This window comes from Hirundo rustica, chromosome 19 (assembly GCF_015227805.2).
Source record: "Hirundo rustica isolate bHirRus1 chromosome 19, bHirRus1.pri.v3, whole genome shotgun sequence".
In the NCBI taxonomy this organism is placed as follows: domain Eukaryota; kingdom Metazoa; phylum Chordata; class Aves; order Passeriformes; family Hirundinidae; genus Hirundo; species Hirundo rustica.
The window spans coordinates 2,236,626-2,262,878 of NC_053468.1; the positions used below are offsets into that span (position 1 = coordinate 2,236,626).

The 26,253-nt window shown below is 58.5% G+C and overlaps 2 protein-coding genes across 12 annotated transcripts in view; both read left to right on the forward strand.

Annotated features, from left to right (window-relative positions):
- The window catches only part of BCAS3 (BCAS3 microtubule associated cell migration factor), a 297,790-nt gene extending 296,339 nt beyond the window's left edge, over positions 1-1,451 (forward strand). For 4 of the 10 annotated variants that reach the window (XM_040082185.2, XM_040082183.2, XM_040082198.2 and 1 more), the window contains one exon: positions 558-1,450. In XM_040082185.2, coding sequence (XP_039938119.1) covers positions 558-706 — 149 coding nt within the window. In that variant the 3' untranslated portion in view covers positions 707-1,450. Of the gene's footprint in view, positions 1-557 lie in introns of all 10 variants that reach the window. The other 6 variants (XM_040082187.2, XM_058422966.1, XM_040082188.2 and 3 more) reach the window with 4 other exon arrangements.
- Positions 1,452-7,893: 6,442 nt separating this feature from the next.
- Positions 7,894-24,960, forward strand: TBX2 (T-box transcription factor 2). Of its 2 annotated transcripts, XM_040082754.2 has the most exons (8): positions 7,894-8,073; positions 15,020-15,512; positions 16,208-16,475; positions 19,052-19,198; positions 20,392-20,468; positions 20,546-20,715; positions 21,944-22,557; positions 23,425-24,960. In XM_040082754.2, exons 2-8 carry the CDS (start codon positions 15,148-15,150, stop codon positions 23,869-23,871), a joined length of 2,088 nt encoding a protein of 695 aa, XP_039938688.1. In that variant the 5' UTR covers positions 7,894-8,073; positions 15,020-15,147; the 3' UTR covers positions 23,872-24,960. The 2 variants fall into 2 exon arrangements, with proteins under 2 accessions (XP_039938688.1, XP_039938687.1); XM_040082753.2 differs by lacking the exon at positions 7,894-8,073 and having other exon boundaries at positions 14,972-15,512.
- Positions 24,961-26,253: the final 1,293 nt, after the last annotated feature.

Sequence of the window (26,253 nt, forward strand, 5' to 3'; positions counted from 1 at the left end):
GCCACAGCCGAGCTGCTTTCTCTTTTGCTTTGAGGCACGGCTGAGGAAAGGGTAGTTTTTTCTCTTTGACCTGAGAAAGCAGAGTTATTTATGTCCATTTGGGCAGGATAAAGGGCTGTGGAAAGTCCCTGGTGTTCCCAGGGTGGAGAATGGCAGCGGTTATGCGCTGCTGGTGCACGATCTGCCAATCCCCCTTCCCAGCATCCTTGGGAGGGAAGATTTTCCACAATCTGCAGCTGTCCCCATCCTACCCTGCTCAGTTCAGAGATCCCCGCTGTGGAATCCTGTCATGTCCTGAGTCAGCAGCCTCAGCCCCAGGGAAGGGCAGCAGGTAATGGCTCCATCTTTGGCTCGGCTGAGCTGTGAGCCCAGCTGGAGAGAAGCAGGACCAGGAGCTGGCGTTCCTCAGGAGCAATTCCCAGATGGGCCCAGAAAAGGACAATGAGCAAATGTTAGAGCAATGCAACAGCAAAGGGATTTGTCAGTGAGGCATCTGTCTAACGACTCTGGGGGTTTGTCCCAAACACTGACCAGGTCCTGCTCTCTCTCCCTTGCAGAGCTTCAGCGAGAGGGAAGCATAGAGACGCTCAGTAACAGCTCGGGCTCCACCAGCGGCAGCATCCCCCGCAACTTCGACGGCTACCGGTCACCCCTCCCGACTAACGAGAACCAGCCCCTGAGCCTGTTCCCCACGGGATTCCCCTAAGCCAGCCACCCCATCAGGGAGACATCCAGACGGGGTAACGAGCAGCCTTGCCCCCAAACGATCCCGCTGTGTCTGTCACCTGCCAGCTCCCGGCGCGGGGATGGTTCTCGTTACCCTGATGAATATTGACGACTCTTAAACCTTCCTGAAACATACTCATGAAATCTTGACTTTGTGTTCCTGTGCAATACAAAGAGGCTCCGCTCCGTCTTCAGTCCTGAGAGCCCCGCAGCTTCTTTTCTCGCTGTCTTCAGGAAGAGGTTGGGTGAGGAGAAATATTCCTAAGCCGTCTTGGGTCAAGCACATGGTTTCACAACCATTCTCTGCTTTCTTCATGCTGGGAGATGAATCTCCGTAACTCAGAGGAGCTCTCGCCGTTGGTGAAAGTGCCGAGCATTAATGGATGAACTGGAGAGACTGGAAACTGGAGGATTTTCTGTGGACAGGGTTGATGATGCTATTCCTTCCTCATTGCATCTCCTTGCTGCCCTTCTTCCCCTCTGATTCTCCTCGATGCCAGGAGTATTACGAATGGAAATGTTTTCTTTTTTTGTTCTTCGGAAGAATTCTCTCTCTTGCTCCGGTTTTCTTCTAGTCATGTATTTTAGAAACGTACTTAATTGACTAATTGCAGTCATGGATTTCTCACATTTGGTTATAAAAGCTGTTCATTGGAACTCAGATATCTGTCCGGAAATGCATGTGTCTTTGAATAAATCTAAGTTAAACAACAAACTGCTTAAATGGCAATGTTCATGGAGTGTTACTGGGCTGACTGTGGCCTTTGTGCATCTCCCTGGACCAGACTCTGTGTGTATTTACTGACTTGAGGGCTTTAATTAAAGCCATCAGTGGCTGTTACGCAGCCAGTCTAGCATGGGTTTGCCTCCCCATTTCCTTGTCCTCATGTGCGTGGAGAGGATTTTTAAAAACGAGGTATTTAGGTGGTGTGCCTTGCACCCACTTGGTTCCTCTGAAAAAACCAACACCCGGCTCCCTGCTTTGCTTGGAGCCCTGCTGCTTCATCCCACTCATTCCAGTGGGACAAGGACCAGGTGCTGGAGGCAGAGGCACCCATTTCCATCCACTCCGTTGTAGGATCGTGGCTCAGAGGCTTTGCAGAACAGCCTGAACCTCTGCACCCTTCTGAACGTGCAGAGTCAGAGCTAGCACTGCGTAACCCCGCTGATAAAACAGTCCTGGGCTCACACATCATAACCACACGAATTCCTACATCTCAGCCAACTTGTGTCTAGAAGCAGAGTGAGATGGGACTGTCAGCTTATGAAATTTCCTTCCCACTACTTGTTTTTAATAGAAGCCATTTGAGTCATGGCAGGGAGAGGAAACTATCTAAAGCCACAAATCTTACAGCTCCAGCCAGCCACACCAAGGGATGCAGAACCAACCACCCTCTTCCTACTCCATCCCCAAACACCCAGTTCAGTCTTGGGCTTGGTTTGGGTTGGTTTTTTGGGTTTTTTGTTTTGTTTTTGTTTTTGGTTTTTTTTTTGCTTTTAACTGTAACACAGCCACTCAGAAAGTTTTGTTTTCTTCAGGCTCGGAAACCGCTAATAAAAAGCGAGAGTTTAGAGCAATAATTTCAGTTTCTTGCTCGGTTTTCAGTCAGTCTCCTCTCAAGCAAAAAAATAACTTCCTTGGGATGAAATCAGAGGAGAGTTTTGCCTCTAAGTAAGTACTTGCAGCTCCGGCCCGCTGGCTATATCTGCTGTAATGTTATGTTCCTTTTTGTCTGTAAAATAAAGGCTTGAAGCACAGGGTTGAGGACTGGCACTGCGGACAAATGGGACCGCAGGGTCAAGTCAGTCCACGCCAGTCAGGGTTTTTAACACAGTTCAAGCCAAGGTCAGCTCCAAAAGTTCAAACAAAATCCAGATTAACACATACAGAAGGGATTGTGTTGTCACCGTGATGCTTGTTTCCTTTCAGGCTTTCCAAGGAGCGGGGTAAGGGACAAAGTTCTGCAGAGGAAGGAAGGAGGCTCTTCTCCCTCCTGCCTGGGACAGCCTGGCTGCCTCTGGCTGAGCACACAAAGTGGGATAGCACATCACACACTGTGGTGTCATTGCAAATGTATTTGTTGTTGGCAGGCATTAAATCACTTTTTATAAGTGCTGCAATATGGCCATGTGGAAATTCCCAGTCTGCAAGAAGCTCCTTTGAATCAGGATGTTTTGTTTAAAGTGGGGGGGAAGAGATTAAAAAAAAAAAAAACCTACAAACTGGGGCTGTACCAAAATATTTTCAGTCTGGTTCATTGAAAAGAATGTCCTAAATTCCCTGCTGTGGATAGCCCCGTAGCCAAACTGTTAAGAAAGCCTAGAGCCTAAAAAAAAAAAAAAAAAAAAAAAAAAAAAGCATTGCCATGAGGTGGCTAATTTAACTTTAATTTGATACTTTCACAGATGACCCAGCAGAATAACCACTGAGATCCAGCTCTTCTGTGTGCCAGAGAAAACTGAGTGTGTTGCGGTGATGACTGTATAGGATCTGATTCATTGATACCTCCGTGGGGCCTGAATTATCACTAACTCTAAGGTCTGTAGGGCCTGATTTAATGATAATTTTATAGGATCTGGTTCATCGGTAACTCCATTTGATACAACGCATCCCTGCACTGTGTTCTTCACTCACACCACACTCCTGCTCCCACCCATGGCCCTAAAAGCCCCCCTGTTTCCACTGGGTGCCAGGTGGTCTCGTGCCACACCACCCTTCCTCCTCCTCAACCTCAGCAGCCACATGAGAACTCATTTCCAAGCACCAGGAGAGAATATTTCTGCTCCTTGATAAGCCTAGAAGCTGCTCCTAGGAGAGCTTCGCCCCTGACTTTTAACACAACCAGGTTTTCAGCCGAGGAACTTGATCCAAACCCCACTTAAAAATAACCAGAGGCTCGTGGTCTTTGCAGGATTTCGGGCGAGCGGCTCCTGCCGCTGTGGAAATTCTCCAGGTGAGTTTCTGACACGCCGGGTTCTCAAGCGCAGCAGCTGGCAGCCCGGCAAGAATGCTGTGCCATGATATAAACCAAAGAGCCCGAGAGACGCGGGGACTCGCAGGTTTTTAAACTGTTTCCAGTAGTCGTAAGCAGAGGGCTCCTGCTGAGTTCAAAAGGCAAAACGTCTCATTTAAAGCGGGGCGGACTGTATATCACTCTGGGGATAGAGTGGGGCTCTTCTATTAAAAGTTGAGTTCAGATTTCATGAATTAACATGAAATATTGCTTTCTTATCCTACCCTGGTTTCTGTAATAAACACACGCATGTAGCGGGCTTATCATGGCAGGGGGACGTTGGGCTGTTTGAAAGGAGTGGGAAGTCAAAGGTTCTCCAAACGTGACAGCTTGGGGTTCGGTGAAATCACAACTCAGGACCAGTCCGGGGCCTGGGTGTAACCATCAGAGTTTCTTGGTGCTTTGCAGAGCACGAGGAGCTCAGGGTTTGGTGGCTTTGCTGGGGACGCTGGGTCCTGCTGAGCCCCAGCCCAGGCAAAACCCATCCTGTCCCTGTCCCTGTGAGGGCACAGACTCTGCTTTGCCCTGCCCTCAGCTGCGTTCCCCAGGCCCAGAACATTTGCTGGGACAAGGCAAAGGACTAGCCAAGGGCAAAATACTGCCGAGATCTCCGTCCTCCTTCCCCGGCAGAGCAGCCAGAGCAGAGTTTGGCTGCGAAGTGCAGCTGTGAAATCCCTGAACGCTGCTCCCCGTCCCCCCGGACCGCCCGAGCGAGGGGCTCAATCCGTGGTGCTTTCACCAGGGCTTCCTCAGTGATTTTTTGAGCATCCAAACCACGTCTGCGCCACGTCTCTACATTTATTTTCTCACTCCTTTGCTCTGGCTTGTTGCTGTGCAGGGTAGGAAAGTTTGCGCCATTTCCTGTTGTCTTTCCCTTGTGCTCCTGAGATATTGTAAAAATGTTCGGTATCCTCCAGTAGGTTGTAATCACTTCACCCTAATGTTTCACAGCTGCTAAGTGTAACTTTAAACCCGACCATTTGAGTGCTTACAATTAGCGAGTCAATGGGGCTGAGATCGGGTCTTTGTGATTGCAAAAAAAGGAGAAAACGAAACTTCTTTTTTTCTTTCTGCCCTGAGTTTTAATTGGATAAAACGGGAACAAAAGTTGTGGAGACGAAGGAGGGTTTTTTTGTGTGTGTTTTTTAATGCAATAAATGATTAGTGACTTGTGTGCTAGGAAAAAAAAAAAATGATAGTAATAATTGAATGCACTACTTGGCCTGTTTCACAGATGGAAAAGGCACCGGGACAAGCATTTGTCAGCGGCAGCGTCTGTCCTGGGGACTGCAGGAGCGCTTCTCCGAGCTCACGGTGGGGACAGAGCTGCTGGGAGCAGAACTGGGAATAGAGAAGAGGTTGAGCCGTGCCCCTCGCCTGTCCCTGCCCCGCAGAGCCGGGCACAGCTCCCCGCTGTCCCCGCGGTGCAGAACCGCGTGCGGCACGGGGGCTCTTCAGCCTTCACGCTGTCCCGTGGCATTAATTAAATAAATTAACAATTAATTAATGAATTACCACAGTAAATTCGGGCTCAAGAGTCCTCCCAGCCCGGCGGGGCGAGGCCTCCCGTGGCTGACGCCGCCGGGTTTGTCCCCGCTCGGCCCCCGCCTCCGGCACGCGTTGGGGACAGGTTTCAATTATCCCCGCGATCGCCTTCAGCCCGGTGAAGGGAGCAAAGGGCAGCACACAGCGGGCTACGAGTCACCAGCACCGGGGACACGGCAGGGCCGCTGCCGCCCGGCTCCTCCAGCTGTGACACCGCTGGACGCGCCGCGTGTCCCCACGGCCTTTGGGACACACGGCTGTGCCTGGGCATTGCCACTGCCCCGTCCATGCCACCCAGCCCTCCCTGGGCTCGCGTGTAATTTGAAGCTGTGCGTCTGTCAGTGAGTCCCCAGGCTGAATTTTTGCCTTTCTGGGGAATTTCTGCTGCAGGAAATTACGCTAAAATCCTGACAGCAGGGTCAGGGGCTCGCAGCGTTCGCTGTCACCTCCGTCTCCTTCCCTCCATCACATCCCTGGGGAAGGGCACGGCGCTGCTCCCTGGCAGCCGCCCCTCCATGGAAAGCATTCCTGCCACCTGACCATAAATACTAATTAATAGCAAAGCCCTGGTCTAGATCAAGGAGGAGGCTCTGACTTTTCCTGGGAGCTTTGCTGTCTGAAAGGTATCTGAAATATTCCTTAGCACTCAGCCTATCAGTGGGTCAATTATACGGTGAGCAGCCATACAAAGTTAATTTCTAATTTAATACAATGCTAAAAGGTTGTCAGGTTAAAACCTAATCTATAAACGGGACATGAAACGTCCCTTTTAAAACAAGTGCTGCGAACCAGTCCTGGCTCAAACCACAGGCTGCTGCTCCTTTTATAGGATATAATTTTTTCCCAGTGTGTATTTACAATATTATTTCAGGATATTAATAAAGGTGAAGGCACCACCCGTGTGGCAGCCCAGTGCCAGCTGGGCATTAATCCCATTCCCACCCAGCTCCTCTCCCTCCGGATCCTTCTCTGGAGAGGTGGGAAGCGTCAGCTCCTGGGGCCATGGGAGGAAGGACGGGGAGAGAAGTGATTGTGTTTCCACTTTGGAAGTGGGGTTGTGGGAGCAGGGACACCCTGATGCGTTCTGGAAGGAGCACAGCATCTCTGCATCCCCCAGGGAGGAGGAGACTCTCCTGGGATGAGCTGGGAATGATGGGAGAGCACATTCCTTTCTGAGCAACCTGGGAAGAGGACTTTGGCGAGGTTCTGCTGTGTGCTGGAGGTTGTGAACCACGTTCGGAGCAGCAGCTTCGTTCGAGCAGAAAACCAGGGAGAGCACCTGCAGCTCAGGGTGAAGAGCTGGCCCCCATCCCTGCTCCCCATCCCTCCTTACACCCATTCCATGGATCCCAGTGGTTACACCAGGCCTCTCCTCCCACGCCAGGGTGCCCACACTGCAGCCAGCTCCCAAGGTACATTGAGTTTTGTTCTTTTTGCAGCAGCCACCTCCCAAGGTACATTGAATTTTGTTCTTTTTGCTGTCGAAAGGGGAAAGTCCAGCTGTCATGTGGGAGTGATGCCATTGTCCTGCCCGGGTGACTGACCGGACTATGAGACTCCTGGTAACCTGCAGTGCCCGTGGGAGCTGGGCAGGATCGGGGCTGTCCTTTCCAGGCTCAGCCAAAAACCGCCATGGGTCACACCATCAGCTTTGATACCTTGTGGGTTTGTTTTCCAGGAGGATTCTCACCAGCTCCCAAGGCTTGGATCGGGAGTCTGAGCTCACCTCTATGCCCAGCAAGGAGGGGTTTTCCTAAAGAGGACCAAGACTTTGGTGGGAGCAGGTGATCCCACCACAGCAAGGGCTGGAGGGGAGTGTGAGGTAATTCAGTGTGGTACTGGAGCTAAAATGGAGGCACGCGGTGATGTGCTGGCCTGAAACTTCAAGGGATGCGTGGCCTCTTTGCTCCGGCCCTCCACTGGCCAGGACTGATTCCCTTCCTTTCCATGGGCTTTCTGGTAAATTCTGCTGCTCTCCGTAATTGGGAAAAGCTGCTGCCGAACATCTGCAGGGGCACTGTCCTCCCGGAGCGGCTGCCGGGGCCGGGAGCGCTGCGCTGCCGCTGCTTTGATGTGCGGGTGATTCACGGCTTGGCCGGGGCCGCCCCGCAGATGCTGCCCCTGGCTGGTGCGGGATGGGACGGGATAACGGGACAGGATAACGGGACGGGATAACGGGATGGGATAACGGGACGGGATAACGGGATGGGATAACGGGACGGGATAACGGGACGGGATAACGGGACGGGATAACGGGATGGGATAACGAGATGGGATAACGGGATGGGATAATGGGACGGGATAACGGGATGGGATGACGGGATAACGGGACGGGATAACGGGACGGGATAACGGGACGGGATAACGGGATGGGATGCCGTGAGGTGAGACAGCACCTGCACATCCGTGCGAACAGGGTGTGAAACCCCCTGTGCCCCCTCACCAGGGCACGGGGTGTGACCTCCCCTGCTTCCACCTGCAGAGGAAAGCGCCTGGAGGCAGCCGGGGAGGCTCAGGTGCTTCCCCGCATCCCTGCAGCCCCTGGAGGGCGGAGGGATGGCGATGCCCACGCACGGGCCACCTCGCTGATGCGAAGGGGAGGGAGCAGAGCCCCGGGCAGGCAGAGCTGCAGCCCGGGGAGCGCAATCTGTGGCCTTAATCCCGGCGTGTCCTGCGCGCTCTCAAATCCCCTTCACTTCAACGAGCGCTTGTGGAGCCGGGCCTGCGCCGGGCGAGACGGCACGCGGGGCTGGCGGGGAGGATTTGCTCAAGAGGCGCTGGTTTTAAGGTGAGATTTGAAGGGTGGAAGACAGATGGCAACTGGAGAGGACAAACGGATCAAGTGAAGGGTTTGTTTTCGGCGTGGAGGGGGGAAACACAGCGGGGGAAGTTGCTGCTGGCTATAAAATGCGGGCTGTTGATACCTGCGGCAGCTCCAGCTTTGCACTTAGCCCGGTGAGCCCGGACCCTCCCCGGGCACCGCAGCCGAGGCAGGAGCGTGGGGGTTTTGTTGATTTTTTTTTCTGTGGGGATGAATTGATCCCAGCATCACTTCGAGTGTCCCCAGACAAAGCTGGGAGAAGGGTTATTAGCCAGCCGGCGGCTCCGCCATTGTCCCCGCTATCTTTTCTTCCCTTTCAGCCTCCCTCCCCGTGGCCCAGGTCTCAAAGCCCCTGTGTCAAGAGATTAGTGACCTGCGGGAAGGGCAATTGCTTGCTTTGTGCCAGCAGCCCGGCGTCGGGGCTGTTATTTACTTGTTATTTGGTGCCGCCTCCGTTCGAGGTATCCGTGGAAAACAAGCCCTGGAGAGCAATCTGCCAGCACCGCAGAGCTCGTGTGGGCGAGGAGCCGGGAGGCTGGAAAAGAGGGGTGTGAGGGTTTCAGCGTGCCAAAATCCCCAAATTCCCCAGGACGGTCAGCACGAGAGCCCGGCACCTACAGAGAAGCGAGGAAAAATCTGGGCAATGGGAAACATGGGTGCAACGCAGAGGTGCCCGGGAATGGGGCTGGATCCAGGGCTGGGATGAGGCCTTGTCCCAGAGCAGTTTGAGTTTTCAGACTGGTTTCAAGAATTCAAAGATGGAAGGAGCCTGTCCTTCCTTCAGGACCCTGCTCCACCTCGCTGCCTCTGGCCAAGAGTGGCTGGGAAGAGCACTGGGTTTTGGAGGAAATGTAAATCAGGATTGTGAGAGTTGGCCCTTCCACGCAGTGCTGGCGTACATCAAATCTGTCCGTGGTGAGACACCCAGGAAAGGGACAGATGCGATGAAAAGTGTTACTCCTGCCCAGGACCAGCTCCTGATTTATTCTGGCCGGTTTTATTCTCTCGCCAGTGAAATGCTCTCCCCTGTAAACACGAGACGGTGATTTTCTGCAATTCCAAAAGTCAAACCTAGACCAAAACCACAACTCACGTGACGTGGGACCAGCGGCGTCAGATCCTGCTTTAGATGTGATTCCAGACAAGTTCCCAGATCCCGTCTGAAGCGAACAGGCCAAGATGTGAGAGCCTGTCTGCTCTGCCCACACAGGGCCGGCTCACTCATCCTTCCTTTGATCCTCTAACTTCTGCCGAACTCCAAAAGGGATTCTGGGGATGCAAGGGGGGCCGGGGACCAGGGGGGCTGAGTGACCCTCGTGGGGATGGGGGCTGCCCTGCACCTTCCTCCCTCCAGAGGCAACGGGAGGGGACTGCGCCCGCCAGGAGCAGTTTGAAAATAAAATTAAAAAGGGAGAGAACTGTCCTCTGTCCTCGAGGATTTTGTTGCCCAGGTACTGCCAGGGTCCCCTCCCAGGAGGGGATTTTTGAGGGTGGCGACTGGGGGAGTTGCGCTGGCTGTGGAGCCCCCAGTGATTTTTTTTTTTTTTTCCCTGCTCCCGGAGCCGCCGATTCTGTCGCTTTTCCCCTGTTCCGCCTGAGGCTGCAGGAGTCGGGCAGCCTCATCCCGGCCGCTGCGGGCACTGTGCAGCACAACGAGCCCAAATCCTCGCTGTTAATCCAGACAGGAAGCAGAGAGGAGACCCCAACAGCATCATTTGATCGAATAACGCCGTTTGCTGTTTGATTTAAGAGAGGAGCCCCGGCCCGCCCCTCCCCAGACCGGCTTCGCTCGGGGAACGCGGGCGGACAGCGGGACCCCGATTATCGATGGGCACCGACAGAGCCTCCGAGGGGACCCGGGAGGGGCAGCGACACCGAGCCCGGGCTCCCGACAAGGAGCGGGGCGGATCCGCGGCTCCCGCAGACCCGAGCCGCGGTCACGCGTGGCTGCGGGCGGGGGCTGCTCGCCCCCGGCCCCATCCCATGACGGCGATGAGGCGGCGATAATGCCATTAGCCCGGGATTACGCGCCCGCGCCGGGATGTGACACACTTTCTCAAATGGAAGTTTTTTAAACAGAGGGATTTGCGTGATCCCCCGCAGCGCCCCGGCATCCCCGCATCCCTTCCCATCCCCATCCTCGGTGCCAGCCCGGGTTCCAGGCGGGTCCCCTCGCTCTGGCACGGCCCGGACCGGGGCTCCCGTCTCCTTTTAAGGCAGTGGGCTCGGTGCGGGCTCGGTGCGGGCTCGGCGCCGCGCCCCGATGTGGAGAGCCCCGGGGGGCGCGGGGCTGGAGGGGGTCACTCCGCCCCCGCGCAGGGAGAGCGCTCCGTAACTAAAAAACAATAATAAAGCAATCTAAAATTCGATAAAGTGCAGGTTCGCAGCTCGAAGCAGCCCGGGAGGATGGAGGATGCGTGTGTCTCCTCGCGGCCGGGCCGGGGTCACTCGCCGCCCGCCCTGCCAAACAGGCTGGGAAATGTGTTTATAAATTGTTCAAACTCTGGATAAACTTCAGCGGCGTTTGTGTCTGCGTCTCCCCGCGTGTTGTTATTTTCCAGAAATCTGGATTACTGGAAATATTTTCTTTAAAGCTGGAGAGAAATCTAAACAGTCTGAGGGCAGGGGGATCTCGGGGGCCGGGGCTGCCGGGGCTCCGCGGGGTTCCCTGCGCACGGAAGGGGCAGCGGGAGGAAGAGGAGGGTGGCGGTGCCGAGGCTGGTGTCAGATGGAGCATCCCTCTCGGCGGCTGTCGATAGAACGGCATCAGCCGGGCCCCGGTGCCCGGCGGGCCCTCCCCGTCCCCTCCAGCGAGCACCGGAGGGCGGCGGGGGAGTGGAATCGTTTTCCCGGGATCTCCCGGGGATAAAGGGGATTGATTCCCACCCCGCCGAAGGGTGCGAGGGGAAATGCGGCGCCCCGGAGAAGTAAAGCCGGAGGAGGGGTGTCCTGGGCGCGGGTGGGTGAGATCACACCAGGACAGTTCCGTCACACGTGGGGTTCTTTTCCTCTCTAGGTGGAGCGGAGAAGAGGGGCCGACGAAGCTGCTGCGGCTGCGGGGCCGCTCCTCGCCTCCTCCCCGCCTGCCCCACGGCCCAGCTGGGGCTGCAGGGCCGGGTCGGGCAGGGGAACGCGCCCCGGGGCTGGAGGGGCCACCGAGCCCCGCGAGGACCCGGTTCCCTTGGGCGCGGAGGGAGCTCCCGCACCTGCGGCTTCGCTCGGGGAGTCTCTGACATCCCCGGGTCCGTCTGTCCGGCTGCTCCCGGGGAAGGACAGCGGAGCTCAGCCCGGCCCTGGGCACCGTGTCCTTCCCCCCGCGCCACGGGCCTGTTTCCACCCCGGCTCCATTCCCCCGATTTGGGAAGGTGCGAGCAGCCGGGCCGCGCTCCCCGAGGGACCGGGGCTCTTCTCTTTCCGTGGCATCGTTACCGGGAATGGGGGGCCCGAGGGCTCGGCTCGGGCACAAGAAAACCCCTTTCTCCTGGTGCACCCGTCGGGGGGGGAGCGCTTCCCGGGGCGCGGGGCCGCCGCAGCCCGGTGGAGCCGGGAGGAGGGGAAGGCGGAGGCCCGGCTGCTTGTGAGAATTGTTATTTTTCATCAATCAGCCGCAATTTGTGTAAGTGCCCCGGACAGGACACCAGCCGTCCTGCTGGCTGGGGTCACGGAGACAACACAGCGATGGAGAAGAGCAAATTGCATTTGCTCACCAGCTCACAGATCCAAATTACGGCCCTCGCATGGCGCGGGGAAGAGAGCGAAAGGTCCATGTGACATGAGGGAAATATGAAGGACTTTGACAGGTCTTAAACGGCCTGGCGCCAAGGCCTAAGTCTACCGGCTAAAAATAGAAAAGGGATGATGAGTGGAGATGGGCAGAGATGAAAGGAGAAGAGCGAGCGGGGCCGCGATGCGGGGCGGGCGGGGGGCGGGGGCGGCCCGACGGGACGGTTTCCCCGGGCTGAACGGGGACGGATCCCCGGGGCGGATCCCGGGGACGAATCCACCGCACAAGCCCGGTCTCCATTACGCCCAGCCCGGGCACGGGGGACCGGGGCGGCTCCCGGGAGCCAGGCACGGCGGCCCCGAGCGCTGCGGGGCCCTGGGGCAGATTGGAGCACTTCCCTCGGAGGGGACTGCGAGGGGACACTCCTTGTCCCCAACTCGAGGCACAGCTGCCCCCGGGATACGAACCGAGGCGTTGTCCCTCTCCCCGCCCGGTGCTCGGTCACCGAGGGGCGATGCGCGGGCACGGCCCGTCCGTGGCTGCAGGATCGCGTCCGGGGCCGCCGGGGGTGGCAGCGCAGTGGGAACCCCGTTGGCCCCCGTTGGTCCCCGTTATCCCCCCCATCCCCGCAGCCCCGCTACGGAAGGTCGGGGAGACGAGGTTGCTCTGGATCGGTTTTATTCTTGCGGCGTTACAGCGGTGCGGGGGGCGCGGGCGGGCGCCGGCAAGGAGGACAGGCGACCTTTCCTCGCCGGGACACGGCTGCTCCAGGCCCAGAAGAGCCGGGCTCCGCGTCTGCCCGCGGAGAAGCGGGCGAGGTGTCCTCGGGAGAACCGTCCCGGCGTGGGGAGATTCCCCCCGAGGCAATGAAAGGCTCCATTTTTTCTTTGTGAGGAGGGGGGGGGGGGATATTGGGGAGAAAAAAAAAAAAAATACAAGCAAGCCCCGCTTTTGCCAAAGCCGCCGTCAGCAGTTTTCCACGGCGGCGAGGAAGCAAAGTCCGAATCGGGTTTAAATTTCAGTCCCCGTTGCCCGTTCAATGGTCAGCGGGACCCCCCCGGCCCCGGGCAGCCCCGGGGGGTGAGGCGGTGCCCGGCGCGTCGGGCGCGGTGCGGGCAGAGGTGAACCTGCCGCGGGACAGGTGGAGCTCGGCCCCGAGCGGAGCCCGGGGATGCGGATGGGCCCCGGCGGGGGCTGCGGGCGGGGGTCGCTACCAGCAGGGGCGGGGGAATAGAGAGGAGAAGTCGGAATGGGATGGGAAGGGGGCACCCGGGGGTCCCCGCATCCCGCCCTGCGCGGGGAGCGGCGGCACAGAAGCACGAGGGCTCCGAGCTGCTGCGGCCGCGCCTCGCAGCGCATCCGCGGAGCGGGAGGGCCCCGGGGCGGGGGGGGACGGGCCGGGGGGCAGAGGAGTGGGCCGGCCGCACCCCCCCCCGCCCCGTCCCGCCCGGTCGCAGCGCAGGCGGCGGGGGCCAGGAGCCTTGGAAGGATGGCAGGGCGCTTTTTGAAGATTTGGGGGTAAATATGAAGTGACAAGAGACGGGTCTTTATTGTGAGGGCTCAGCCGCCTGGCGCCAGGGCCCTCTTCAGCCACCGCGGCCCTCAGTTAATCAGCGCAGATCTCCAAACCGGCCTCTCCGAGGGGACACCCACCGCGCCCGCCGCCCCCCCCCCCGGGCCCCGGCGCGGCGGGACCGGCCCTAATCCCTCAGCAAACAGCTCCGCAGTGTCCCCCCTCCTCCTTATCTGCCTCCCCCCGCCCGGGTAAACAGCCCCTCCGGCCGGGCACCGCCGCGCCGGCCCCCGGCCGCGTACCCGACGCGCCTCGACGGCGGGCTCCGGGGGTCTGCGGCCCCGAAGCGGGCGCGGTGCTGCGGGCGGAACCCCCCCCCCCGCCCCCGGTCGGGGCGGCTGCCGGCAGGGTGGAGGGCGACGGCTGGGAGCGACTCACCCGCGCTGGAGGTCGCCGCTCGGGGCCTCGCCGCCGCCCGCAGCTCTCCGCCGGGCCGCGCTTCCGGCGGCCGCCCCGTCGGCGCTGCGCGGCCGTGCGCGGTTGTTGCGCGGAGCGGCGGGCGGGCCGCGCCCCGCCGCCATCCGCTCTCCGGGATCTGTCGTTCGGCCGCCGCCGCCGCCGGGCTCCCCCCGGCCTCTCCCCCCTCCCCGGCCCGCCGCCCCCGCGGAGACCGGCGGGGCCTCAGCCGCCGCCCCCGCCCCCGTGGCTCCGCTCCCCGCTCCGCCGAGGTGGCTCCGCGCTGGCCCCGCACCGGCGGCGCAGCCGGGGCTGACCCGGTATGCGGAAAGGAGCCGGGGGTGGGATTTCGAGCACTTTTCTCTGTCATTGGTTAATATTTTATTCTGTTGACATGTTTTCTTACTGCCGATGCTTCCGACACCTTCTTCTTTTTTCTTTTTTTTTTTTTTTTTCTCTTTTCTCCTTTTTTTTTTTTTCTTTCCCTTCCCTTCTTCCCTTCCTCCCTCCCTCCTCGCCCCCCGCCCCCCCGCGCCCGGAGCTTGGCCGGAGCTGTCAAAACCCCGCCTATGCAGATCCACAATTGGTCTGAAACGCGTAAAATCAGCAATCAAGGGGGCTTGGCTCATTAGCGGGCGGATCAGAGCAGGAAGGACATGTGAGATAGTCACAGTTTTACAGAGATCAGGACAAGATCTCACCGTTCCCACTCGGCTGCTTTGGCCATGAGCAGCCCGAGCCCCAGCGCCGAGCGCGGAGCGCGGAGCCGGGCCGGCCCCGCCGGGGCGCAGCCCGGGCCCGCGGGGGTGTGAGGGCAGCGCGGCCGCTCCTGCCCCGCCGCGCCCCGCGCAGCCCCGCGCAGCCCCGACCCGGCTTTTGTTTCTATTTTAGTGTCGGGAAGGACTTTCCTGGGAGGGCTCGTTCCCTCGCTCGCTCTCCCTCGCTGCAACAACAACAACAAAAAATAAGGACCTACTGTCTCCCCTCCGCAGACCGCGAGTCCCAGGAGCCGGGAACTGCCTCGCTTTTCATTTTTTTTTCTTATTATTTTTCTTTTTTATTTTCTTTTTTTTTTTTCTTCTTTTTTTTTTTTTTTTTATTTTTTTGATTTACCGAATGAATTTCGCCTGATTTTCGCCTCTTTTTTTTTTTATGCTTTTTTTTTTTTTTTCCTCTCGGAGAGTGTGCGTCCGTGTTGTTGATTTTCCTTCCTCTTCCAGACCACTCGAGCGAGTTCGCTGGGCAGGAGAGAGGGGGAAAAAAAAAAAAATAAAACCCAACCAATACGCGCACACGCATTTTTTGTAAAGGGAATCCCTCTTTTTCTCCTGGATTTGTGGATGCACCGATGAGAGATCCAGCCTTCCCAGGGACTGCCATGGCTTACCACCCCTTCCACGCACCCCGGCCGGCTGACTTCCCCATGTCCGCTTTCCTCGCAGCCGCCCAGCCGTCCTTTTTCCCGGCTCTGGCTCTGCCTCCGGCGGCGTTGGCGAAGCCCATGCCGGACCCGGGGCTGGCCGGGGCGGCCGAGGCCGGGCTGCACGTCTCGGCCCTGGGACACCACCACCAAGCCGCCCATCTGCGCTCGCTCAAAAGCCTGGAGCCCGAGGAGGAGGTCGAGGACGACCCCAAAGTAACTCTGGAAGCCAAAGAGCTCTGGGACCAGTTTCACAAGCTGGGCACCGAGATGGTGATCACCAAGTCAGGGAGGTAAGAGCCGGCCCCGCGCAGCCCCCCCAGCCCGCCCCGCACCTGCGCAGCGCCCTCGCCCCTCGCTCCATCCCGCGTCCCATCCGTTTCGATCCCGGGAGTTTCGATCCCGGGAGTTTTTCGGAGGTGTTTTGCCCCCGGCTTCTGCGAGCTTTCCAGTCACGGCTCCCCCCCCCCCACCCCCCCCGCCCACCCTCCCTTTGCTACTTTTCCGAGCGCGATCCCAAATTAAATTCGTGCTCGTTAACTGAGCGCTCGGGATCCCCTCTCCCGTTGTTTACGCCGCTTCCCGCAGCTTCCTTCCCTCCTGCCAAACTTTCCCCACGTCCGGGGTCGTCCCCGGCCCTGCCCGTGGCTCCGGGCCCGGGAGAGGCAGCCGAGGGTGCTGAGCGAGCGTGTGGAGAAATAGAGAAAAACAAGGATATGTGTTCGCCCCTTATTTCCCGAAATGCGATTTTTGAGGCTTTTCCCCTGCTTTCTGCCACGGTTTGGGCAGCAGAGCGGGATGAGAAGAGGTGGGACGTGAGGACGGCTGGGAATCCTCAGCGAACTGAACTAAAAGATGGTGGTTTGGGAGCAGCAGCCGGGGCCGGGCGGTGCGGGGGGCTCGGTGGGGCCGGGCGGTGCCGGGGGCTCGGTGGGGCCGCAGCCGTCGGGGCGGGGGCAGCCCTGTAGCGCTCTGGGTCTCTCCGCAGGAGGATGTTCCCCCCGTTCAAGGTGCGGGTGAGCGGCCTGGACAAGAAGGCCAAGTACATTTTGCTGATGGATATAGTGGCGGCCGACGATTGCCGGTACAAATTCCACAACTCCCGCTGGATGGTGGCCGGCAAGGCCGACCCGGAGATGCCCAAGCGCATGTACATCCACCCCGACAGCCCGGCCACGGGGGAGCAGTGGATGGCCAAACCTGTTGCCTTTCACAAGCTCAAGCTCACCAACAACATCTCGGATAAGCACGGCTTTGTAAGTGCGGCTGCGGGGCAGAACGGAGCCCCCTGGGCAGGGACCCTGGGCAGGAGCGGGGTGTGCCCGGTGCCGGGTGTGCCGGGTGCGGGGTTTGCCCGGTGCCGGGTGTGCCCGGTGCGGGGTTTGCCCGGTGCGGGGTTTGCCCGGTGCGGGGTTTGCCCGTGATCTCCCCGGGGGAACCGCGGGGATTTAGAGCCTCCGCCAGCCGGGTCGGGCTGAGCTGCGGGGCCTGGCCGGGCCTTGCGGTGGCCTTGCGGTGGCCTGGCTGTGCCGCAGCCCCCGGTCCTGCCCGACACCGAGGGGCAGCTCCCGTTCTCCGGGGAAAAAAGGAAGGTCGGGCTGCGGGCAGCCTCGGGCTCCCCTTTGGCTCCCGCATCCCCGGCCTGTCCTGCTGCTTCTCCCCAGGCTGTGTGGGGAGAGGAATTTAGGGAGCGGGATGTGCGGGGCCGAGGCCGTGCGGGGGCTGCGGTGAGGGCAGGACAGGGGCCGTCGCTGCCACCCGGGGCCCGCGGCACCTGCGCTGGCTTCCCGCAGCCGGGAGAAGGGCCGGAGTCGTTGGCACCATCTGCCTCCGAAAGCCCCTGTTTAATATCCCTGTCGAGGGTATCTGCATCACCTAAAGGAGGTAAAACAAAACAAAGAAACCGAGCCGAAAAGCTACCAACCAAAATAAACAAAGAAAGGAAAAAGGGAGAGGGAGAGAGCGAAGAAAGGCGGCGAAGGGCTCTGGCCATTTGCAGAAAGCCGCAGAGAGCAGGGTCAGAAGGCGAGGGGAGCGCGATCCTGCGGGAATGCGCGGAGGGGGAAATCCCGGCGCCCCAGCCAGCTCTCCTTCCTCTGAGCAGCGTTGAGGGCGATAAAGGGAAAGTTCATCGTGCAGCGCTGCTGATACGGTAATTAGCGGGGAGCCGGGGCCGGCGGAGCCGCGGGACCCCGCTCGGGTGAGGAGCTCAGAGCAGCTCCGCACCTCCCGGAGAACTTTCTCCTCTCTTTTTGGTGGGTTTGTTTTTGGGGGTTTTTTTTCCCTCTTTATTTTTTCCACTCTCTCTTTTTCTTTTTCTTTTTTTTTTTCCTTTCTTTTTTATTTTCCCTTTTTTCCCCATTTTTTTTCCTCTCTCACTTTTATTTTTTTTTCCTCTGAAGGCAGGAAACAGCTTCTTTGTTAAATAATATATTGCAAGGCTATTTATAGCCAGCAAGGTAAATCGATAGAGAAGGAGTCTAAAAAAATACCTTTTTTCCCCTTCTTTTTTTTCTTCTTCTTCTTCTTTTTTTTTTTATTTTTTTTGTTTTTAGTACTGGTGAAAAACTAGTTTGATTCAGCGCTTTTAACGGTTCGCCTCCTTCAATTAAAGATTTCTGGTATCTGTCGTTGTCCAAAATCCGGACTGTGTTAAATCTGGGAGATGAGGGTTTAGCCAGTGCCCATCTGGTCAGAGAGGGATGATTATTTTTTTTAAAGGAATGCAGATTTGCACGCCTGAATGAGACTTTTTGCACCATTTTCATGATAAATCCCTTCTAGATTATATCAATATAACAGCGATCTGACAGTTCATCAGCAGGTGATTATTGCTTGGGTTAAAAAAAAGAAAAGGGGGGGATTTTTTTTTATTACCTTCTAAACCGAAATGAAGTGATAATTATTTAGCCATTTGGCAGACGTTATTTGACAATAATTACTCAAGCTTTCGCTGTCCCTCTACGAATTCTGGGCAGTGAATTCTGCATTTCAGTCCGACCACAGCAGGTTGGGGAATTATTTAAAATCCACCGGGCAGGGAAGCAGGCAGCGAGGGGCAAGGGGTCGGGAGCGGCCCCAGGGGCGCGGCTTGGGGTGTTCAGCCGCTTCCAAAAATCCTCAGCCAAATCACGGGGAATTGGAGTTTTATTAGGAAAAGAAAAAAAAAAAAATAAACCAACAAGCCAAACTCAAAAATATAAAACGAAAGGGCACAGAACGGATTTGAGTGTTGGCGAGGCTTTCAGACACCTGGCTGAGGGAAAAAAAAAAAAAAAAAAAAAGAAAAAAAAATAGTCTGTTCCTTCTGCAACGTTGCTCCGAGACATAAATTTGCTATGGCTCGTGGTGAAACGCTCCTTTCAGGTCGCAGGCGCTGGCTGGGGCTGGCACCGGCTCCTGCCGCCCCCGACACTCACCCGGAGCCTTTTAACATTTTTTTTTTTTGTGGCAGTGAGGGATAGTAATTTATTTTTAAGGACGGAAATATGAAAAGCGGTGAGAAACATGTCGAAAAGCGCTTTGCAGGGCTGTAATAAAACTGGGAGATCCCTTTTGCTGCTTTATTGCCGTGCTTAACACCCGCAAAAGATGCTGTCCTGCCTGCGCTCCCTGACCTCCTTCTTTGGGGACGGATCCTGCAATGGCAGCAACAAAAAACCAATAAGAAATCTCCTTCCTTGGCATCCGCTGGCGTTCCTTCCTCTCGGTGAATTTGAGGGGTGTACATTTTTTTGGTCGTTTTGGGGAGAAAAGGGGGTTTTTTCAGGGGAGGGTGCTGGAGGCGTGGGGCTGACGGCAGCCGCGGGCTGTGCTCTCTCGCCCACCCCAGACCATCCTGAACTCCATGCACAAGTACCAGCCCAGGTTCCACATCGTCCGGGCCAACGACATCCTCAAGCTGCCCTACAGCACCTTCCGCACCTACGTGTTCCCCGAGACCGACTTCATCGCCGTCACTGCCTACCAGAACGACAAGGTACGGCCCCTGTCCCTGTCCCTGTCCCTGTCCCTGTCCCTGTCCCTGTCCCTGTGTCCATCCCTGTCCCTGTCCCTGTGTCCATCCCTGTCCCTGTGTCCATCCCTGTCCTGTTCCTCTCCCTGTTCTCACCCCCGTCCCATCCCTTACCCCGTATCAGCGTATTTTTGTGCGTGTGCTCCTGTTGGCGAGGATATTTCGGGACAGCAGAAAGGTTAAACCTCAAGCCCTGGGAGTAGGATGCACCCTCGTGCTGCTCGTATTATTATCGCTATTTTTAGTATTAATACGAATGCTGTTGTCAGTATTTCTATTATTACTATTATTAATCCCCTCGCGGAGCTTGTTGCGCCTTTTTGGGCCGTGGGAGCCTTTGCTGCAAGGCCCGGGCTGTGGAGAGCAGCACCAGGCCTGGGCAGCCTCGCCGAGAAGGTGCCCAGGGCTCTGGAGGAGCCAAAAAACAGAGGCAGATAAGCTAATTTTAGTCGCTTTCGTGATTTAGCAGGCGTCGCCCTGCGAGCGGGCAGAGCCAGGAGAGCGCGGCGGGGAGCAGAGAGCCTCTGCCGTCCCCTTCCAGGAGCTGTGCGCTCGTCTTAACCCAAAAGCTGACCCCCACCTCCACCCCTGGCTGCTGATGCTAATTGACAGCTCTGTCTGAGGGTCCTGGTGGGCTTGTTTCCCTCGTAAAGTTTATGGCGAAGAGTCACAATCGATTAAAGAGCACTTTGTCTGCCGGCCCGCCGCAAGCGGCGCGGGGCGGCCGCCGGCCGTGGGCCCCGTCGGGCGGGGGATGCTCGGGCCGGGGGATGCTCGGGCCGGGGGTCGCGGCGGGGCCGGGGGCAGCCAGGCCTTTTCCAGAGCCCCTCTCGGGGCCGTGTTTCAGGGCCATGCATTATTGAGCGCCCTGATGTCGCCGGCCCCGGCGGCCCGTGGCAGGGAGGGATAAGAATAGCTTTTAACCAGCGCCGCTGCAGCTCCGTCGCCATCTTCCCTCCGGGGGGCCGTGAAAAATAACTTCCTATCATTAAGGCGCCATCAATAATTCAAGCCCAAACCTCAGCATCGTTTTTAATAAAGCGTGCGGCGTGTTAACGCGGGTTCCGCACCCCGGGCTCCCCGACGGCGGCGGCGAGGAGGAGGGGGGCGGCCAGGGCTTCACGCCGCCCCCTCTCTCCTTCTCCCCCTCCTCGCAGATCACGCAGCTGAAAATCGATAACAACCCCTTCGCCAAGGGCTTTCGGGACACGGGCAATGGCCGGAGGGAGAAGAGGTAAGGGGTGCGCCCGTCCCCACGGCCCCGTGCCCGCGGGGGCACGGCCGGCGCCCGACGCTGCCTCTCTCCCGCAGGAAGCAGCTCTCCCTGCCGTCCCTGCGGATGTACGAGGAGCCCTGCAAGCCCGACCGCGACGGCGGCGAGTCGGACGCCTCCTCCTGCGAGCCCTCGGCCGTGCGTGACGCCCTGCACTCGCCCGTGGGTGCTCTCCCCAGCCCCCTGCGCCTCAAAGGCAGCGGCAGAGGTAATGCAGCCCTCCCCAAGTGTCCCCAAATGTCCCCAAACAGCTCCCTTGGGGCTGCTGCATGCTGATTTTCCTGTGGGCAGGGAGGCAGAGCGTAAAGGTGGGGATGCGCACAGGAAGGATAAAACCAGAGCAAACGCAAACGGCATCGGCGAGTTGCAACTTTTTCTCTTTATGCGTTTTCTTTTGAGTGTGTGTTTGATCCTCTACGCACCTGATGTCTTGTATTTGTATCATACGAGAGGAAAATGGCAAAGCAGCCCGTTCAGGCTGCCTCTGGGATTATTTGTGCTCGCCACTTTAGCCTGATGTGCTGCCCCTGCCTTCCAGGGGAACCGCACACTCCCCTAAAAAAGAGAGGAGAAAGGGAAAAGAAAAAAGAATTAATACATTTGAAAGAGGGGGGGAAAAAAGTTGAAACTCCAGGGCTTGAAGCTGGTAGATGAAAATAAACCAGCAGCTCCCACGCCGCTGTTGTTGGATGCTGGGTTTTGTCTCGCCGCACTATCAATCTGCTCTTTAAACTTTCCACCAACTCGATTCCCTGCAAACCTTCATCAAAACTGCAACCCCCCACCCCGAGCTGGAGGGAGGGTTTATTACACCCCTCTCCACTTTCAAAGGCTTCCCCGAATATTTGCCCCAGCCTGCAGAGCTTCACCTCACCCGCACCAAAAGGCTTTTCTCGTTTAGTGGAGCCGCTCCGCCTCGCCTCGCATCCCCCTGCCTCCTCTGAGAGCTCAGTGGGGTTTTTTAAATTAAAGCCCTTTTCAGGGCAGTCTGTACCACACTCCCAGCCTTAAAGCCGGCTCTTTAACCTGTCTCATCAACCTGCACATTTGGAATAAATCCACGGTGCACTGGCGATCAGCTCCGTGTAATTAAATACACGCAGGACCGTTTCCTCCCGCGCCGTCCGCTGCCCGCTCTCCTCATCCCCGCTCTGGCTTCGCAGCTAAGGAGAGCCATGCTGTAATAGATTCTGCCTCTCCATCACACACGTTTTTTCCTGTTTGGCACGGCCACAGGACTCGCTGTTGTTAACCCCCTTTCCCCAGAGTGACCACAGCCCATTTCTGCCCCCCAAATGAGTCTCTCCCATCAGTAACGATCGCGGCTTTGCCGTCGCGGCCTCTCCCCGACGCCAGGGCTCTTGCGAGTGACCCCTTCCTCGCCACCACCCCTGGGTGCTCCTGCTCTGACCCTCTGCCCCTCCCTCCCCTCGCAGAGGAGAAGCCGGGGGCCGACAGCGACGCCGAGGTGGAGAAGGTGCCCGAGGAGCGGCCAGTGGCAGCAGCCAGCCCCAGCGCCGAGGACGCGACGCCCCGCGCCAGCCCCCGGTGCCCGGAGGAACGGAGCAAGGAGAGGCACAGCCCGGAGAAAGCCAAGGACGGCGCATCCCCCCGGGAGGCTCCCGGCGAGGGCCTGTTCGGCGCACGGGGCCTGGAGAAGGACAAGGCGGAAGGACGGAGGAAAGAGACGGAGCCGGGCAAGAAGGACGCGGAGGGCGGCGGGCTGGGCAAGGAGGCCTTCGCCCCGCTGATGGTGCACACGGACAGCCCCCCGCACCTGAGCGCCGGGCACCTGCAGAGCCTGGCGCTCTCCGGCCTGCACGGGCAGCAGTTCTTCAGCCCGCTGGGCGCCGGGCAGCCCCTCTTCATCCACCCGGGACAGTTCGCCATGGCCCCCGGCGCCTTCTCGGCCATGGGCATGGGACACTTGCTGGCTTCCGTGACCGGCGGGGGCAGCCTGGAGAACGGAGCCCTCTCGTCCGCCCCGGGCGCGGCAGGGACGGCCACCCCCTTCCCTTTCCACCTCTCCCAGCACATGTTGGCCTCTCAGGTAAGGCCTGTGTCCCCAGCCCTATCCCTGCTGTCCAGCTGGGCCCTGGAATCCCCTCCTGGCATCCTCGCGAGAAGCTCCCCGAGTGAGCGGAGCACTTTGGGGCTGCAGGCCAGGCCTGGCCAGTGTCACCCCCAGAGTGGGGACATGCGGGGTGGCCCCATTTCGGGGAAGGAGCTGTCGGTGTCCCCAGCCTCCCCCAGGCCCTCTGCAGCCCACAGGGACAAGGGGGGGACACACCCCTGATGTGTCCCCACATGTGGCACAGGCAGAACTCAGGGGACATTTTGAAGGTGGCTTCAGGGTTGATTTGAGGTGGAATCTTGATTTTTTTTTTTTGCAGTTGCTATGGCTCCTCCATAGTCAAGGGCAGAGTCAGGAGCTGTGGCCCTGCCTGACCTGGCTGTCCCCATCCAGCAGCTCCCTGTCTTCCTGTCAGCCCTGAAGCACCTGCGCTGGTGCAGCCTTTCCCATCTCCCCTGATGGAATACATAAAGATATCTTTGACCCCCCCCCCTAATTTATCCGTCCTGCTTCACAACGTGTTTTAATGCTGTTAAGGGGCTGTGATGTTGCACAGGCAGGAACATGCAGCGTGCAGGGAAGGGATGGGGCAGATCTCAGACAGGGCTTTGTGCTGGGTGTCACCAGCCTGCCTGGGCATGGGGCACAGGGGCACAGGGGGCTGCACCCCCTCCCTGAGCCTGTTCCATGTGGATACCCCCACGCTCCGTTTTTAGGGTGACACCGGGCTGTCTCATCTTTGCCTTGGCTGGTTTTTTTGGGGGGACACAGCTGCTGAGGGGCGGGCAGGAGGGGGCACGCAGCGAAGCAGCGTGGCTCTGACCGCTCTTTCTCTCTCCGCAGGGAATCCCGATGCCCACCTTCGGCGGACTCTTCCCCTACCCCTACACCTACATGGCAGCGGCCGCCGCGGCCGCCTCGGCCATGCCGGCCACCAGCGCGGCCGCCGCCGGGCCGCTGTCCCGCAACCCCTTCCTGGGCAGCAGCCGGCCCCGCCTGCGCTTCAGCCCCTACCAGCTCCCGGTCACCATCCCGCCCAGCACCAACCTGCTGACCACCGGCCTGCCCGCCAGCCTCAACCCCGGCTCCGAGGGCTCCAAGGCCGGCAGCAGCCGGGAATCCAGCCCCCTGCCCGAGGTGCCCCTGCACAAGGCGGGCAGCCAGCGCCCCGCCGCCTCGCCCAAGGGCTCCCTGAAGGAGTCCCTCAATGAACTGCAGAACATCCAGAGACTGGTGAGCGGGCTGGAGAGCCAGCGGGAGCTGTCGCCCGGCAGGGAGTCCCCGAAGTGAGCGGCGGGGCGGGCAGCGAGCCCTCCCGGCGGCGCGGAGAAGCACTGGTATTTTGTACAGCACAGTATAAATATTTATTGCGGAGCGAGGGGTGGGAGCAGACGGGGAGCGGGGTGCTGGAGCAGAGGGACGGACCCCGAGGGCCGTGAGGAGCCGCAGCCCCAGAGCCAGGAGGGAGCAGCTGGAGCGCAGGGCTCGCCCAGCCCTTCGGCTGTGGGGCTGGGAGAGGCTCCCCCCGGTCCAGCGAGCCCCCAGGACCCCCCCAGTTCCCCGCTCCGGGCACTGGGCAGCTCGGGGCAGGGTGATGAGCCGGTGCCCAGACACCTGATGGACGGGGCGGTGAGAGGGGCTGAACCCTCACCTGTGCAAGGGGAGGGGGAAGGAGAAAAAAAAAAATTAAAAAGATTAAAAATAAATAAATAAAATAGAGAGAGATAAGAAACGGAAGATGGAAACCAAACCGCCTCGGCAGCCGCCACCGCGCAGAGCGAGCACGGCAGGGGAAGCGTCGTGGGTACCTGGGCAGATATTTATGAAATAAATGGTAATTTGTGTAAATAAGCTATAAGGATCCCAGAATATGCAAATTGGTATTAATTTATTCAGAGTTGTACATTGGTGTGTACATAATATTTAGAGTTTAACTCCTCGCATTTAAGTTTTTTTCTCTTTTGGTTTTTTTTTTTGGGTTGTTTTTTTTTTTTTTTTCATTTTACATGAACATATATATTGTAAATGAAAACTATTTAGCTCTTTGTGATTGAAGGAGATATCGGTTTCTCTGTGTTTTAAAATATTGTTTATCCCGCCTGTTCTCTAGGACAATCATGTGCCACTGATAAAACAATTTTTGGAGTCATTAAAACTAAGATTTCAATCCTTAAACGGACTTTTGCAAGGAAAATAAAAAACCAAACTAACTAATCCAAAACGTAACTAAAATGTTGCTACAGTGTGGGGTATAGAGAATGCAGGAACAAACCTCAGGTTTTTATTTTTCACTCCAGGACAAAAGGAAAAAAAAAAAAAAAAAAGAACTATAATAAATTTAAATATCACAGGACTGTGCTCTATATTTGTTTTAAAATAAAAAAAGATACATGATTTGCAACGTGCTGGTTACTCGGGTATCTGTCTGTTCGGTTTTGATGAATTCTCACATCTTTCAATAAAAAAAAAAAAAAAAAGAAAAAAAAAAAAGAAAAAATTATCTACTCGGAGAAGTCCTGCCCGGCTCCCGCCTGTTTCATTCCCGCTGCTCCGCAGGTGCGCAGCGCTGGGAGCCGCCCCTTCCGCGGTGCGCGGAGCCTCCGTGGATGACGGGGAAAGATGGAAAAGCCCCGGGATGCGACCCCAGGCACGACCCGCGGCTCCGCCCGTCGGGGTTCGCCGCCCCCCGGGCTTTCACGGCAGGTGCGCGGGGAAGGGGCGCGGACGCGGCACCGGGACCCTCCGCGGCTGCCGGGCTTGGCCGCAGCGTCCCCGGGGCGAGCCGGGGGAGCAGAGCCGGGCCCGCCCCGCCGCTGCTGCGGGGACCCTGCGGCACCGGGGAGCGCCGGTCACACCGGCGGCGGCGGGGATGGAAGCGGGCGGCGCAGAGCGGCACCGCCGGTGGCGGGGACGGGATGACGGGGAAAGGACGAGCCGGTGCCACGGGGGGTGCGGGCTCTAAGTGCCCCCAGAGGCGGTCGGGGCGCAGGGAGGAGCAGCTCCGTCCCCGCCGGGCTCCCCTCTCCTCTCCTCTCCTCTCCTCTCCTCTCCTCTCCTCTCCTCTCCCGGGCGGGACCCCGGGCGGAGGCGGAGCGCCGGGCCTGGCGCGCCCCCTGCCGGCGCCGCCGCGCTCCCCCGACGGGGCGGGCCCGGCTCCTCCCGGCCGCGGCCGCGCTGCGCTCCGGGGGAAGGGGCTCGGGAACGCCGCTCCTCGCCCCGCAGGGCCTGAGGAGAGCTGCTGCCGTTGGGTTCCTCGACGGCGGGAGAGGAGGCGCTGCCTCTGGGGTCATTTCTGCTGGCGGGGGGGGGGAATGCCTTCCCCAGGAGGAGGGAGGTGCGTTGACTGAAGTTGGGGTTGTGGGATTATTGCTGGATACACACGGCTTGGGATGAGGAGCAATTTAATGGGATCTGTTTTTAGCGAGGGGTCGCAAGCTGTGCCAGAGCGGGGGCTCCTCTGGCCCTTTTCCCTCCAGTCCAGCCCTGCTGGATTTCGGCTCAGGTGGTCGGGAAAATCGCCGTGGGGAGATGGTGACGGTGCTGCAGAACACGCCGGGGCAGCCTCACCATGGTTCCTGCCATCCTGGTACCTCAGGGACAGCCCTGTCACCCATCCTGGACTGAGGGCCGAGCGCCTGTGCCAGGAGACATCTCAACCTTCCCGCTGAGCAC